General features: G+C 39.0%; 2 protein-coding genes across 3 annotated transcripts in view; both read left to right on the forward strand.

Annotated features, from left to right (window-relative positions):
• Positions 1 to 15917, forward strand: part of LOC143272904 (pregnancy-specific glycoprotein 22-like) — a 196679-nt gene that overhangs the window by 92786 nt on the left and 87976 nt on the right. The gene's annotated exons all lie outside the window — the stretch shown is intronic.
• LOC143272877 (pregnancy-specific glycoprotein 22-like) overlaps positions 1 to 15917 on the forward strand; it is a 49777-nt gene that overhangs the window by 4640 nt on the left and 29220 nt on the right. Inside the window, exon 5 of one of the 2 annotated variants that reach the window (XM_076569610.1) lies at positions 1041 to 3406. The exons of the other annotated variant lie outside the window; for it this stretch is intronic. Within the exon in view, the coding sequence (XP_076425725.1) occupies positions 1041 to 1315 (275 nt within the window). The 3' untranslated portion in view covers positions 1316 to 3406. Of the gene's footprint in view, positions 1 to 1040; positions 3407 to 15917 lie in introns of those variants that run through there. 2 annotated transcript variants of the gene reach the window in all.

Genomic DNA, 15917 nt, shown 5'->3' on the forward strand with positions numbered 1-15917 from the left:
TCTATAGTCTTCAACTGCTACATGTGGCACATTCTGCTTCATGCACTAAACTGTCAGTTTTGGGCTGTGCTTGCTCTCTCCCTGACTGCATTGTCTCCCAAAATGGGGTTCACCACAAACTGCAGGAAACACATGTGGAGGACAAACTGTAACAGATCAGAATCACTCACATATATTTACCCACAGAGAGAAGGAAATGTGCTGGATTTACACATCCACAGGGTGTCAGCTGCAGCCCAGACACTTGGAGCTCTCACCATGCACATATCTGCAGATGGACTCAGTGGGATTCAGGCAGTCCCTGGCTGATTAAACCATAATGTCCTCACAGAGATCACCAGGAATCTCTGGCTGCAAAGGTTTGCCCCTGGCTGGACTCAGAGTGACATTTGGGAGCTTTTGTTACTGTTTGTTTAGATTTACTGCGAGAGCTATCAGGGAACAGAGCTTTAGTGACCATGTCATGGGACTGATTACCCCACAGAGTATAGAACCAGCTGTGTACTGCCATGACAGCTGCAGTTAGGTAGGTCACCTGAATATCTCCTTCTCCTGAGGCTCAGTAGCCAGGTGTCTGCCCCATTAGCCTATTGTTCTGATGAGTTTGAGACTTCACAGGAAAGTCAAGGTGCCAATTAAACAAACAAAGGATGCAGATACTCCAGATTCCCCCTACAACTCACGGAGTCCAGCCTAGGGAATTCTCCTCTGCAGGTGAATAGTAACAGATGCTACTGATGTGAGCAGCTCTGCCTCCCAAGGTCAGACCATTGCTCATAACTAAGCTTAACTCATGAACATGGCAGTGATCTTGCATTGTGTGTGTATTACAGGGAAACTGAGACACAGGAAACAGTACCTGAATTAGGGTAACACAATTCCTAGGTGGGAGATCCAAAGTATGAGATATGCTTATAGACATAGCTCCAAATTCTTGCCTCCCATCCCCCACTGGAAGCTTTATAAATTGTGAACTAAAGGTAGCCTGGTTAAACTCTCCTGACTCCTGTCATTTGGTACCCTTATCTGTTTCTTCACAGAGTATGTGTCACAGCCCTTTGTGCATATCAATGATACTACAGCAGAAGGACATAGATCTGTGATCTTCACCTGCATTTCACCTGATCCTGATGTCTCTATCCGTTGGATCTTCAACAACAAGATTATGAAGCGAACAGAGAGGATTACTCTGTCCCCAACAAAGCATGCACTCAGAATATATCCTGTCAGAAATGCAGATGCTGGAGAGTATAAGTGTGAGGTCTCCAACCGATTCAGTTTGAAGACCAGTCTCCCAGTCTCCTGGCCACGATGAATAAATGACCTCTCCTCTGATCCCACAGTAGAATGCTGGTACTTCTATATCAATGGGGTATAAAATGGAGAAAAATAATGTGGTAAAACTGATCAGTGTCTATTCAGGTACAGCCAGGATGGAGACTCATGCCTATAGTTCTGGAATACATGTGTGTAAAGGGAAGGCCAGGATTTAAAGTGCGGTTGTCTTAAAAGAAAAATAAGGACATCAATGCGGTAAACAAAAATTAAAAGCCTAGTTTGTTGTTTAACTATATAGTGATCCCTCAGAATTCATGGGAACTAATTTCAGGAGCCCTCAAACTTTTGGATGCTCTGATTCTGCTGTGAAAATGATGCATTGTTTGCCTAGAGAAAAGTATCTTCTCATATATTCAAACACATTCCCTGTTTAACTAATTTAACTCAGCCCAATGCTGCCTGCATGCCATCATCCATGTGAAATAAGGAAGAGTGACAGGAGAAGGGTCTGCCCATGTTTCACTGTGGACATAGCTGGTTACTAAATAGCTTTGATACACAGTTTGTTTAATGGACAGATGCAAAATCCTTCATGTAATGGCAAATCGTACAGTTTTCATCTTGAAAGTGGCATAATTAGTGGGACCTTGCAAATGAGTATGTTTCCTGTTAATATGTATTTCTTTTCTTTTTTATTCTCCTTTTATATATTACATCCTGACCATAGTTTCCCATCACTCCACTCCTTATTAAGCCCCATTATCCCTCTACCCCAGATCTACTCCTCTCTTGTTTCCTTTCAAAAAATGAACAGGCCTCCCAGGGATATCTATAGAACATGGCATAATGGGTTATATTAGACTTGCCCCAATCTCTCATACTGGAGCTGGAAGAAGCAACCCAGTAGGAAGAAAATGAGTCCAAAATGTGGACAACAGAGTCAAAGACATTCTCCATTTCCAGTGTTAGGAGTTCCAGAAGAATACCCATAAACATTACCATAACTTAAATGCTGAGGCCCTAGCTCAAACCTATACAGTGTCTGTTATCATCACTTCAGTCTCTTGATCTTCTATAAGCTATGCTTGACTGTTTCTGTGTTGCATGTTTTCATGGTGTCCTTGACCCCTCTGGTTACTACAATCCATCCTTCCCCTATTCTGATGGATTCCACCAGCTCTCCCAAGTGTTTGGCTGTATATCCTTGCATCTTTTCCCATATGTTGCTAGATAATTTCTCTCTGGTTGCCAGTAGGCTGGACACTGATTTACTAGTAGAAGAGAATATCTACCAAAGACAGCATATGAAAAGCCTGATGTGTTGTTAGTGGAATATGTGCTGGAGGTACCAGAGAATGATGACATCAATCCCTCCAGGCCTGCCCCACAGGATTCTACTAAGCCTGCCTTCTGTGGGCCAGGGAGAAAACAACCCTTGTGTCCCGAGGGCGGACTTTATGGAGTATGCATGTCATGTTCTCATCCATCCAACTGTTACTGGTTCTTATAATCCTCCTACTCTATTTGTTCTTTATGATTTTCTTTCTCTCTCCTGTGATGGTTTCCATGGAATTAGAAATTGTGAAAATGGCAGGAGTTAAAGCTATTATGCAGGTCATAGGTAAAGCCCAGAAGGCCGGTGGCAGAAAACTGTAGATGGAGTGACATATAGATGGGATAGAAGACAAGAGTTGTCCAGAACTAGTTAGAAGACACCTGACGAATTACAGAGAGATGAAGAAGGCCTTAAGCTGAGTGGGAGCTGGCAGCTTGGTACTCTAAACCAGTGCTTGTACTTCTATGCTTTCTGAGAAACCACAAGTAGATGGCCTCTGGGGTGATAACCTCAGATGTTCTGATAATTATTAACCTGTGAAAGAATAAGCTGGTATACTTTGGCTTTCTTCCTGGGAACTTCTATGTGCAATCAAGGGGTACAAGGTATAATTTGTTGATTTACAAAAAGAACCATTGAAACTATTGTGAAGAACCCAATCACCTGATGAATTTTCTCATCCCCTATTTCATTGTATTATTACAATAAAAGACGGGGGTTGAGTCAGATCAGGAGAGAAGGCAGAGAAAATGCACATCTCCAGATATGACAAGACTCATCAGCTTGGACCAAGTCTTGTGTCCCAGTCTTTTCCTGTACCTGACAGACGTCCCTTCCCTTCGAGACCCTTGAACTGCTGAGGCTGGCCTCCAGCAAATATCATTAATAATCATTTCATTGAAATGTTTTTCCAGTCATGTTTGTTGCCATCCTGAATTTCTGTGTTGTCTAGACTCTGGTCTGTGCCATCCAGACATAATCAGATCCAGGCTCTCTCTCATGGTAATGGTTTTAATTTGGAGAAGTCATTGGTTGGCCAATCCCACAAGTTCTTTTTACCATTACTCCAGTACATATTTCAGAAAGGACTGATTGTAGGTGTAATGTTTTGTGGCTGAATTCATGTCCCAGTCCCCCTGATAGAAGTCTTCTGCGGTTACAGAAAGTGACTAGTTCTGGCTACCCAGCCCTCATTATTAGTAGTCTTTTCTAGGGTCATTCTTGCAGATACCAGGAAGTTTCCAATGTGGTATGTTTCCATGTTGCTCCCCAATGCCCCACTATTCCAGTCATTACTGCAAGTACTTTCTCCTTCCATCCCACCTTCCCCCACCTCTTTCCTCATTTCTCATCACCACATACCCCTCATCCACCCACAAAATCTTTTCTAATTCTTCTTCCCAGGGAGATCCATGGGTCCCACTTGAGTCTTCTTTGTTACTTATCTTCTCTATGCATGTGACAAACAGGACATCTAATGGTTTCTGTGAAATGTTAGATTACATTAGTTGAACTCATGTGGCTGTGTTTGTTCACTAGTTTCAGAATCTTCTGTAGAATCTTTAGCATTTTCTAAAACAAAGTTTATGTCAACTGTGGGTCTATTTCATAGCCAATTAATCGGCCAATTTCATTTATCTTTTTTGCCCAATTGTTCTGTCTAGAATATCTAAGCAAATATTGAAGAAAAGTGGCCACCACAGCATCCTTGTCTTGATCCTGCCCTTGAAGGGAAAGCTGTCAATGTCCACACTGAGTACTCAGTTGGCAATGGATTTGCATGTGTGCTGCTAATGCACTGGCCTCTCTTCCAGTCCTAGTTTGTTTTCTTCTTTAAAAATTGTTTGCTTTTGTCAACTTTCCTTATTGATTCAGGTTTATAAGTTATTCAAGGAATCAATTTGTGTTTCTTTATGCTTCCATCCCTGTAGGTTCTGGGCAACTATGTATTTGTCTGTTTCATGTAAGTCACTATGCAATTACTCTCATGACTATTGTGTAGTCATGAAAATTTTAGTAATATGAAAAATGGGAGGGCAAGTTCTCAAAATTCACTTCTAGTGTTAATAATGTCACTCTATTAAAATCTAAGTTAATTTAATTAAAGGTTGTTAATCTCATTATTCACTTTAAAATTTGTCAATTCTATTATTTACTTTGAAAAATGAGCATTTTAATTTTATTGAAAATAGGTTATTTTCTCACACAATATATGATGTGTAAATTTTCTCTCACTCAATACTTCCCAGTTCATCCCCACATCCTCTACCATGGGGATACAATGCCTTTATTTCTCTCATTAGAGAAGAAGAGGCTGCTAAGAAAGAAAGTGTGGTGGTATTCTAATTGTACTGAAATGTGATTTTGATTGTATATTAATAAATAAAGTTGCCCAGGGGTCAGAGCTATTAGAGCCATAGACAGAGTGTGGCAGTGGTGGCACACGCCTTTAATCCCATAGATCTCTGTGTGTTCAGGGATACAGCCAGCATTGGAGACATATGCCTTTAAGACCTAGGGGGCTATACATTCAGACAGTGACGAGGCAGTCATGTGTTTGGGTTTACAACCAATGAGAAGGCAGAAAAACATACTATAAAAAAAGAACAGACAGGAAGTAGCTCTCTTTCGGGAAGCTGGGACACCACAGGCGGAAGGGTGAGATTTTAGCTCTGAGCTCTGACCTCTCGGCTTTCTCTTTTACATTGTTTCTGTGTTTCTTATTTAATAAGACAGTTGGTTATATCAACATCTGGGGCCCAATGTGACAAGAATCCATTAAAAACCGCTTGGCTTGGTGGCAGGTCCGCTTTCCCGCAAGGGCGGCAGGCGGCAGGCAGCCAGCAGTGGCAGGCGGCGGCAGGTGCCGGTCGACTTCTTAGTTCGAGTGGCGGCTTCTTAGCCTGGGTATAGATCTGCTTGACCTCAGGCTGGACTATCGGTGAGCTGCTTGCTTAAATCCTGCTTGCTTAAAGCCGGTGTTACAGATGTTACAAACAACTCAGACCTGCCCTGCCGAACAGGACCCTGCCTGTAAAGCCAACGCACGTGGTCGGAGCTTAAGGAAGCCAGACCAAGCCTTGACTCGGCACAAGAGGCAAAACGTGGCAGGATTTAAGCTTTAGCTGGCTACGCTTTCTTGTTCTCTCTCTCTCTCTCTCTCTGGATTTACACCTGGGACACTAGGTGTCTGTTTTGAAAATCCCCTCGGATTTCTACTGTTCTACGCAGATTTGGTAAGTCATAACATATCAGATATTTTAAAGGAAGCTATCTAAAAGAGAATTTTTTTCCACATTAAAAAACAAATGGGTTTTATGTGTACATTGGAAGAAAATTGGTTTTTGTTCGAAATTTTAGGCAGTCTGACAATGGAACAACTATATAATATTAGTATTGGTGGAATTATGCAGCTTATCACTATGCTAATCCACATTTTAATATTTAAAAAGATAGTCAATTGAAGTGCCAGGATAACAGCTTTAGAAGAACCTGGTAAACCTGTAAAAATTCAGACAGAAGAAATTAACAGTGAAGTTGTTTCAAGTCAGGATCATAAGGTTGCAGAAAGAAAGCCTGTTTTCACACAGTCACCCTTAATTTATCCTGTAACCATACAGCAGATGCCTGAACAAATGGCTACACAAAATATTTGGGCTCCAATTGAAATGTTGGATTTAAAAAGGTTTAAGGAGGCAATAGTATCTTATGGCATGCATTCCCCATATGTAAAGCAAATGTTAAACTCTTGGTCAACATATAATAGGATAGTACCATAGGACTGGCGGGACCTTGCACAAGGTGTTCTGGAACCCAGCCAGAGACTTCAATTTCTGACCTGTTTTAAGGAGGAGGCTAAAAACATAGAAAAACAATGGAGGGATAAAGGAATACAAGTTTGCAAGGATCAGCTTATTGGAGAAGGCCAATATGCTTCAGTACAAACACAATGTTTATATGATGTCCAAACCCTAATTTTATGTCGAACGGCAGCCTTGAATGCATGGGACAGAGTTGAGGAACCAGGAAAAAAATCTGAGTCATTTACAAAGGTGATGCAAGGCCCAAAAGAATCTTTTACAGATTTTTTTTTTGTTTTACAAAGACTGGCTTCAGCAGTAAAGAGAATGGTCTCGGATTCAGAAGCTGGTAAGGCAATAATTGAATCTTTGGCCTTTGAAAATGCAAATGCAGCATGCAAAAGAATAATGAGGCCATTAAGGGCAAGATCTGCACCTATGGAAGATTGGATTAGAGAAACAATTAATGTTGAGGCTGATGAGCACGATGATACATGGGTAGGAGAAGTAATTTCAAAAGGTTTGAGGAGTGTTAGATGTTTTGGATGTGGAAAGCAAGGACATTTGAAAAGGGACTGTAGACAGGTCATTCCTAGAAACAATGTTTCTTCAAGGAACAATGGCAACAGAATGCCCCTTCCTTCTGGAGTATGCAGAAGGTGTCGTAAGGGAAAACACTGGACCAATGAATGTAGATAAACAAAGGACAGACAGGGTAATCCTTTGCCTCAGTCTTCGGGAAACTCTCAGAGGGGCCACGCACAGGCCCCCAGTGCAAATCCAGTTCAAACCTTTCCTGCAGCCATAGAGGAAACCCCTGCTCAGAGAGATTAAATAACCAAATGCCTATTGGAATAAATCATGCTGGTCAGGATGATGAAAAAGAGAGAATAGAAAATTCAGGAGAAAACATAAAGAAAATTTTTTGGCAAACTTCTATTAATGAACAAAGACCAAAATTAACAATAAAAATAAATGGTGTTTTGTTGTCTGGTCTGGTAGACACAGGCGAGGACGTTACCATAATTGCACCAGAATTTTGGCATCCAACTTGGCTTCTTCAGGAGGTAAACATTCAACTGTTAGGAATTGGGACATTATCTCGGGTGAAACAGAGTGCAAGATGGCTCGAATGTATAGGTCCAGAAGGACAGAGAGGAAAATTAAAACCATATATGGCTAACATAACTATGAATCTGTGGGGTTGAGACTTGTTGCAACAATGGAATACTCAGATTAACATCCCTCCAATCTCAGAAACAAATCATAAACTAGCACATGTTACTGAGAGAAATATTAGAAGATAATGAGTGGTCACCAGCCATCCATTTTATACAAGAACAGGGCACAATAACTGATGATCTTCCAAAGACACCAACAGCTCTACCTTTAAAATGGTTAACAGACAAGCCTGTATAGGTCCAACAATGGCCTTTAACAACAGAGAAACTCCAGGCTTTAGAAGAGCTGGTAGAAGATCAGTTAAATGCTCAGCATATTGAAGAATCAACCAGCCCTTGGAATTATCCTGTATTTGTTATTAAAAAGAAATCTGCTAAATGGAGAATGGTAACAGACCTTAGAGCAATTAACGAAGTAATTCAGCCAATGGACTCTCTACAATCTGGGATGCCTTTGCCTACTCTGTTACCAAAAGGATGGCCTCTCATAATTATTGATTTAAAAGACTGTTTTTTTCAATACCCTTACAAGAAACAGAGAGAGAAAGATTTGCTTTTACAGTGCCTACTTATAATAATTCTCAACTGGTTAAAAGATTTCAATGAAGGGTCCTCCCACAGGGAATGTTGAATAGCCCAACTCTGTGCCAACACTTTGTACAACAGCCATTGGAAGTGATACGTAAAAAATTTCCTAAATTTATAATTTATCATTATATGGATGATATTTTACTAGCTGACTCAAATGCAGATACTTTAGAAAGAATGTTTGAAGAAGTAATGAAAATTTTGCCTTGCTGGGGATTACAAATTGCTCCAGAAAAGATACAAAGAGGAGATTCTGTTAATTATTTAGGATATAAAATAGAACGACAAAAGATTAGACCCAAAAAAGGTGCAAATTAGGAGAGATAGACTACAGACTCTTAATGACTTTCAAAGATTATTTGGAGATATTTCTCATCTATGAACTATTGTTGGGGTAAAAAATGATGAACTGACTAATTTGTTCAAAACCTTAGAAGGTGACAAGGACTTAAATAGTGCAAGAGAATTATCACCTGAAGCTGAGAAAGAACTGGCCTTGGTAGAAGAGAAAGTGCATGAAGGACACGTGGATCGTATTGATCCAAAGCTGGATTGCATTTTGGTTATTTTACCTTCTAGGCGTTCTCCTACTGGAATATTAATGCAGAGGGAGGATATTATATTGGAATGGATATTTTTACCAAATAAACCAAATAAAAAATTAAAAACTTATGTGGAAAAAATATCTGACTTGATTTACAAAGGAAAATTGAGACTTCGTCATTTAGCAGGCATAGACCCAGCAGAAATGTCGTACCATTAACTAAGGAGGACATTGAAAAATTATGGACAGAAAGTGAACCTTGGCAAAGAGCTTGAAGTAATTTTTTGGGAGAAATTAACAGCAAATATCCCAAAAGCAATAGAATTGATCTTATAAAGAGAGCTGATTGGATCTTGCCTCTAATTGTACTGCAAAAACACATATCTGGAGTTCGTACATTTTATACAGATGCCATCAAAGAAGGAAAGGCAGGTTACAAATCAGAAAATTGAAGTAAAGTGGTTCAAAGTCCGTATAATTCAGTTCAAAAATCAGAATTGTATGCTATTCTGCTGGTATTAATGGATTTTTCAGAACCTCTCAACATAGTAACTGAATCTCAGTATGCTGAAAAAGTGGTATTACATATTGAGACTGCAGAATTTATCCCTGATGCTTCAGAATTAACTTCACTATTTATTCAATTACAAGATACAATCAGGAAAAGGAATCATCCTTTATATATAACTCACATTCGATCCCATACTCGTCTGCCAGTCCATCTAGCACAAGGCAATGATGAGATTGATAAATTATTGATAGGAAATGTGCTGGAGGCCTCAGAATTTCATAAAAAAACATCACATCAATAGTAAAGGTTTAAAAAAGGATTTTTCCATAACCTGGCAACAAGCCAAAGAAATAGTAAAGAAATGTCCTACTTCTTTCTTCTACAATCAAACACCATTACCATCAGGATGTAACCCAAAGGGTACTCAGAGAAATGAAATTTGGCAGATGGACATGTTTCACTTTGCAGAATTTGGAAAACTAAAATATGTACACCACACCATCTATACTTATTCAGGATTTCAATGGGCAACTGCTTTGAGTTCTGAAAAAGCTGATTCTGTAATCACTCATTTGCTAGAAGTTATGGCCATCATGGGTGTACCTGCACAAATCAAAACTGACAATGCTCCATCATATGTCTCTGTTAAAATGAAACAGTTTTTTGCTTATTACAATATAAAGCATATTACAGCTATACCACATAATCCTACAGGTCAAGCAGTTATAGAAAGATCAAACAGAACTCTAAAGGATATGCTAAATAAACAGAAATGGGTAACAAAAACTCCCAGAAATAAACTGCATAATGCTCTTCTAACTTTGAGTTTTCTGAATGCCAATGAGAAAGGAACAACAGCTGCAGAGAGACATTGGATAATAGAAAAAACTACAGAATTAAATCAGCCTATATACTTTAAGGATGTGCTGACCTCAGAATGGAAACCAGGGTATGTATTGCATTGGGGACGAGGTTTTGCTTTTGTTTCTACAGGAGAAGATAAGCTGTGGGTACCATCAAAACTGAAAAAGGTTCGATTTGAACAAGAGAGACCTCTTAAATAGAGGAGGTGATAGTTCATCAACCAGCATGAACATCCAATTTAAACTAACTTGTACCAGTAACACATGCCTTTTCATTTAATCAGATAATAATTTGCCAAAAAGGAACATCCCCAAAATTAGTCTTGGGGAAAGGTTTTTGTTTTTGTCTTTTAGGAGAATAAAGGTTAAGGAATCTGAAGAACACTGGACAAATGAGACAACTGAAGAAAAGGGATAAATCATCTATCCCAAGGAACAGAATGAAACTGTATATGGGTATATATTATCTACAAAAATTTTATGTCTTCCTAAATGTTTGTTTCTGCTTTTCTCTAAAGACTTAACACTATTGGTCTTCTAATAGTCCCAGTTCAATTAAAATTTAAAGCTGTCTTTGGAGTTGGAGAATGGCTCTCTCCTTCTTTAAACTCAAGCATGTTGTTAAAAGGAAAATGCAAACTCCCTGTATCATGCCAGAATAAAAGAGCCATCTTCTGCTATGGTACAGGACAAAAGCAAAATTAATTAAGGGACTATTCTATTACTAATCTCAACTCTTTTGATTCTATTCTGATTCTTTAAACTTTTCTTAAAGTATAAATTTTATATCAAAATTTACAAGATTAATATATATATATATATACATTTCAAACTTTGTTAAGATATGAATGGTCATATAGAGTACTAACTCATTCTAGAAAAAAGGCTAGCTGCATATATATATGTTTTTGTGTTTGAGTCTCTTATCAGTTTTCGGCAGGAAATCACGGACAGGCCTAACATCAACTGATGTCTCCAGGAAGAAGATGGGGCCCCACAACAACAATTCCACGTGGACAATAATAATATCATTAAGCTGACAAACATCATCCACAGATCAGCTTTGAACTACAAGGTGCTCAGAGCAATTTTGAGATGATTAGCTGAGATGATCTAGTCTCAAAGACTACTTGAATAAGGACTTGAGATAAACCCTGAACTTTGGCATTATACACAGACTGGATAATGAAGGATATAGTTACCTTTCATAGAATTTGACAAGTAATCTAAAATTTTTCTTTCAGGATAAAGAAAACTTCGCCCATACCCAGCAGGAAGCAATTTTAAGAATACGACGCCCACATTCCCAAAGAGGTGGTGTGGGGTGGGTGGTTTTTTGGTCTTTTTAATGGGTTTTGGGTCTGGGATAATTTTCAGTATTTAAGGGGGTTGGTTACAAGTTATTGTCAAGGGTTAGGAAAAAGGCTAAGCAAAGGAGATTAGATTTAAGGTTCTTGTTTAGAAAGAAAGAAAGAAAGAAAGAAAGAAAGAAAGAAAGAAAGAAAGAAAGAAAGAAAGAAAGAAAGAAAGAAAGAAAGAAAGAAGACAATTACTAATTTTAAATACTTTACATTGGATTGAATTGTTTTATATTGTATACAAATTTAAAACTGATATTGTTAGAAAATGTTATATGTATATTTCTAATTGTATTTATACCATTCATTTAACAATGTAATGCAAATTTCTGATCCTTGAATGTTATTATTGCCAACTATTAGGATATAAAGAAATGAAAGTTAGTAGTTAGACATTACAATAGAACTTGTAGTCATATTAGATATGTTTTAAAAAATGAGCAGAGATGTTTTAGACAGGTCATCTTCAAACCCTTCAGAGATCTACAGAATATGGCATTTAAAATGTTTTAATAACTTAGAAAATTTTTCTTTTTTGAGACATGTCGGCTCCTGGCAGTACCAATCTACTTCAGAGAAAATATGGGCATTGAAGAAACTGCATATGGAGTCAACTTTCATTGTGGCAAAAGTTAGCCACTGGACAACAAAGTATCCTCGAATCAACAGGACAAAATGGACAGACAGAACACGAAACAAGGGACTACTGACTCTTGCCAAAACAAGTGTGGTTATGGCTTTATCAAAAGGCATCTTCTGAGGCCAGGACAATATGGCCCCATCCCTGAAGTGGCCTTCGCATCCGGAAAATGTACGGTGCCCTTTTCTTTGAAGGCAGCTGGACAGGCAGAGGGCCGATGGCTTCTGTTGTGCAATGGAATAGCAGCTGAAAGCTCATGCCTCTCGAAAGCAGACTGGCATTTAATAGAGGGATGTGGAGAAAAAGGGGATGCTGAGATGAAGCCATATATACACAGCCAAGAAGAATGAACAGCTGAATTAAAAAACTGTCAACAATTTCCAGAATTTAAAATCCTGAATCATGACAGGACACTAGTGGAATTCAGGTGTTTCTGGTACATGGACTGCTTTCACCCAATGTGAGGTTGAACTGTTGACCTTGTGTACATCCTACTTCACAAATGAGTTTGTCAGATAAACTAAGCCTACAGGCTGAAGATGATGCCCCAACACTTGCGGAGAAACCTCAGGTGACTGCCCAGGCAGCTGGCTGTTTCTGTCAACTCACAAATTTTTTGGAAGTTGCTTGCATGCACTTCCTGTTTTTATTTTTGTTAGCTAATATTATTCCCTTCTTGGGTCTCTGAGGGAGTTGAAGATTAGTTAGTTATGGTTGAAGATTAATTAGTTATAGTTGAAAATTAATTAGGATAGAAAGTGCATTAGATACATCTTGGATTTACCAAAAGAGGTTAGATAATGGAATTATTTTCTCTGATTTGTCAAATACCTGTTTAGGTATTTATTACTTGTATATATTGTATATAGTTATTGTACTTTTGTATATAGTTTTTCTTTGTTAGTATAACCTGTTGCTTTTTTTTTCTTTTTATTAAAATAGAAAAGGGGAAATGTGGTGGTATTCTAATTGTACTGAAATGTGTTTTTGATTGTATGTTAATAAATAAAGTTGCCCGGGGGTCAGAGCTATTAGAGCCATAGACAGAGTGTGGCGGTGGTGGCACACGCCTTTAATCCCATAGATCTCTGTGTGTTCAGGGATAACAGCCAGCATTGGAGACATATGCCTTTAAGACCTAGGGGGCTGTACATTCAGACAGTGACGAGGCAGTCATGTGTTTGGGTTTACAACCAATGAGAAGGCAGAACAACATACTATAAAGAAAAGAACAGACAGGAAGTAGCTCTCTTTCGGAAAGCTGGGACACCGCAGGCGGAAGGATGAGATTTTAACTCTGAGCTCTGACCTCTCGGCTTTCTCTTTTACATTGTTTCTGTGTTTCTTATTTAATAAGACGGTTGGTTATATCAACAAGAAAGAAACAATAAAACAGGACAAAATAAAATATAATAAGATGAAACACAACCTACCTTATTGATATTGGACCCTGCAACTAAACAAGGGCAAAAGAGTCTCAAGAGATGAAACAATAGTCAGAGACCCAATTGTTCTCAGAGTCAGGACTCTGAAAGAAATACTAACCTAATAGCTATAATATACATGCAGAGACTCTTCTATCCACTCATGTATCCCCTGTGCATGTGGACCTGATGCAGTAACCTCTTTTCTGATGACTAGAACATATAGTACTTGATGATTCTATGTAAGCTCACAATAGAGGAAAACAATCAATTGTTCTACCCAGTTGTGATTCCTACAAACTACAGAAATTAACAACATGGCAAGATATTCCTAAATATGCAAAAGTGGCAGTTAATTTAGGAGGACACCAAAAACTGTATTTGGACTTCAGGCTGCTCGATAGGATGGATATCATGGCTGGTATTAGAATGCAATCAACTGTACATGGATAGTGATATTATGTATCCTACAGGGGAACCTAAAATAGGCTCTTTCCAAAACCAGTTTAATTTCTATGTTCATTTTAAATACACGTCCCTTTTCCCATGGATAAATGTAGCACTAGCCCTACATTAAAGATCCTTTTTTTTTGCACAGACATAAGCCATTAAAGAAGTACAAAACTAATCCAAATACAGTAAATAATGGATTCTTGGTGATATGTGTAGGAATGTCCCTCATAGAATGACAGTTTTGAATGCTTGAACCATAGGGATTTGCACTACTAAGAACTCCTAGACCTTGTTTGGGTAGATGTCTCATGCTTGGAGGAAGTTTGTGACTGTGGAGGTAGGCTTTGAAGTCTCATATGGTCAAGCTGTGGCACACAGTCACTTTCTGCTGCCTGATAAGGCCATGGCCTTGGTGTCTATTAAAAGCAATAAAACCCTAACCTGTGCTGTGGATATCTTGCCTAAAGGTGCAGACCTGTGTTCTAACACATAGATGAGGTGACTATTCATTGACAGTGGATAAGAAAAGGGGAACTCAGAGAATAGCTGTAAATTCTTAAGATAAGAGTTTGAGCTGGACTCAGAGTTTGTGTTTGCAGAGTACCTAGACAGGACAGAGAGAACAACAGTTCAGCAGCAGGAGGCTCTTGGTGAGCAGGAAATGTTAAAAGGAGTGGGGAAAAGCCAGAGTTTTTCCTACTCAAAGTTCATCACCATTGACCATTATATTTTGAAGACTGAAGTTTACAATTATTATAGGGTAATTCTCCAAATGAAAATTCCAACCAAGGTGGGCCAAAGAGATGTCTGAGTTACTTTCTGTAACTCCAGCTTCAAGAGATTTCACAAAGTCCTCTGGTGCCAGTAGACTCCTGCACATAGTTTATACAGAACCATACACATATAGAAAATAAAATAAATATTATAAAAGTAAAATAAGAAAGAGATTGCCCAGGGATTCTAGAGGTAGCAAACAGGGAAGGCATCCCCCACCCAGAGATGCTCTTAGTTATGAGCAGATCTGAAAGCACTTGGCTTGACCATTCATAAACCTGAGAACACAATTCCACACAGGGTGAATGACTTGTTCAGGAGCACTAACTGAAAAGATGCCATGTCACATTGCTTCTCTCCACCAAATTCTGTATTACCACCCAGACACTCACACTAAAGCTAAAAGATGAACACATCTGCTTAGGACATAGGCCCAGTGTTCCATGAAATACACAAGGACCAATATTCCTGTCTTTTCTCCCTGGCCGTAGTTTTGATTTATTTTTTTAAAAAGTTTAAAAGATCAGTTGATGTTGGTGAGTATTTTGCCTGCATTTGTGTCTGTGTACCCCCTGCATGCAATGGATGCTGAGTTATTGGTTCCTTAGAACTGGAGTTAAATGCTATGATGAGCAACCCTCTAGGTGTTGGGAACTGAAATCTTTTATCTGAATTGACCCTGCTGAGAGCAGAAGTGTGCTGGGGTAACTCAGCCAAATATCAGAAAAAGTTCAGAAGCCAGGCAGTGGTGGCCTTTAATCCCAGCACTTGGGAGGCAGATGCAGGCAGATCTTTGTGAGTTTGAGGTCAGCCTGATCTACAGAGCAATTTCCAGGACAGGCTCCAAAGCCGGAGAAACCCTGCCTCAAAAGAAGAAAAAAAAAGAAAAAGCCCAGATGGTCAGGATTCACCATAAATGCAGCCCTAAGAACAACCTTGGGACTCAGAGACAGTCTAGAAAGGGAAATATGGTGTTTTTTTATTATGAAATTTTCTATTAATTTTACATACCAACCACATATTTTCTCTCCTCACCGCTACTGCCTACCAATCTTCTCCTGACACCCACCCCCTAATCCCACATTCTCTGAGGCAAGATCTCCTATGGGGTGTCAGCAGAACCTGGTTCATTCAGTTGAGGCAGGTCCAGGCCTCTCCTCCCTGAAC

Source organism: Peromyscus maniculatus, chromosome 1 (assembly GCF_049852395.1).
Source record: "Peromyscus maniculatus bairdii isolate BWxNUB_F1_BW_parent chromosome 1, HU_Pman_BW_mat_3.1, whole genome shotgun sequence".
Taxonomy (NCBI): domain Eukaryota; kingdom Metazoa; phylum Chordata; class Mammalia; order Rodentia; family Cricetidae; genus Peromyscus; species Peromyscus maniculatus.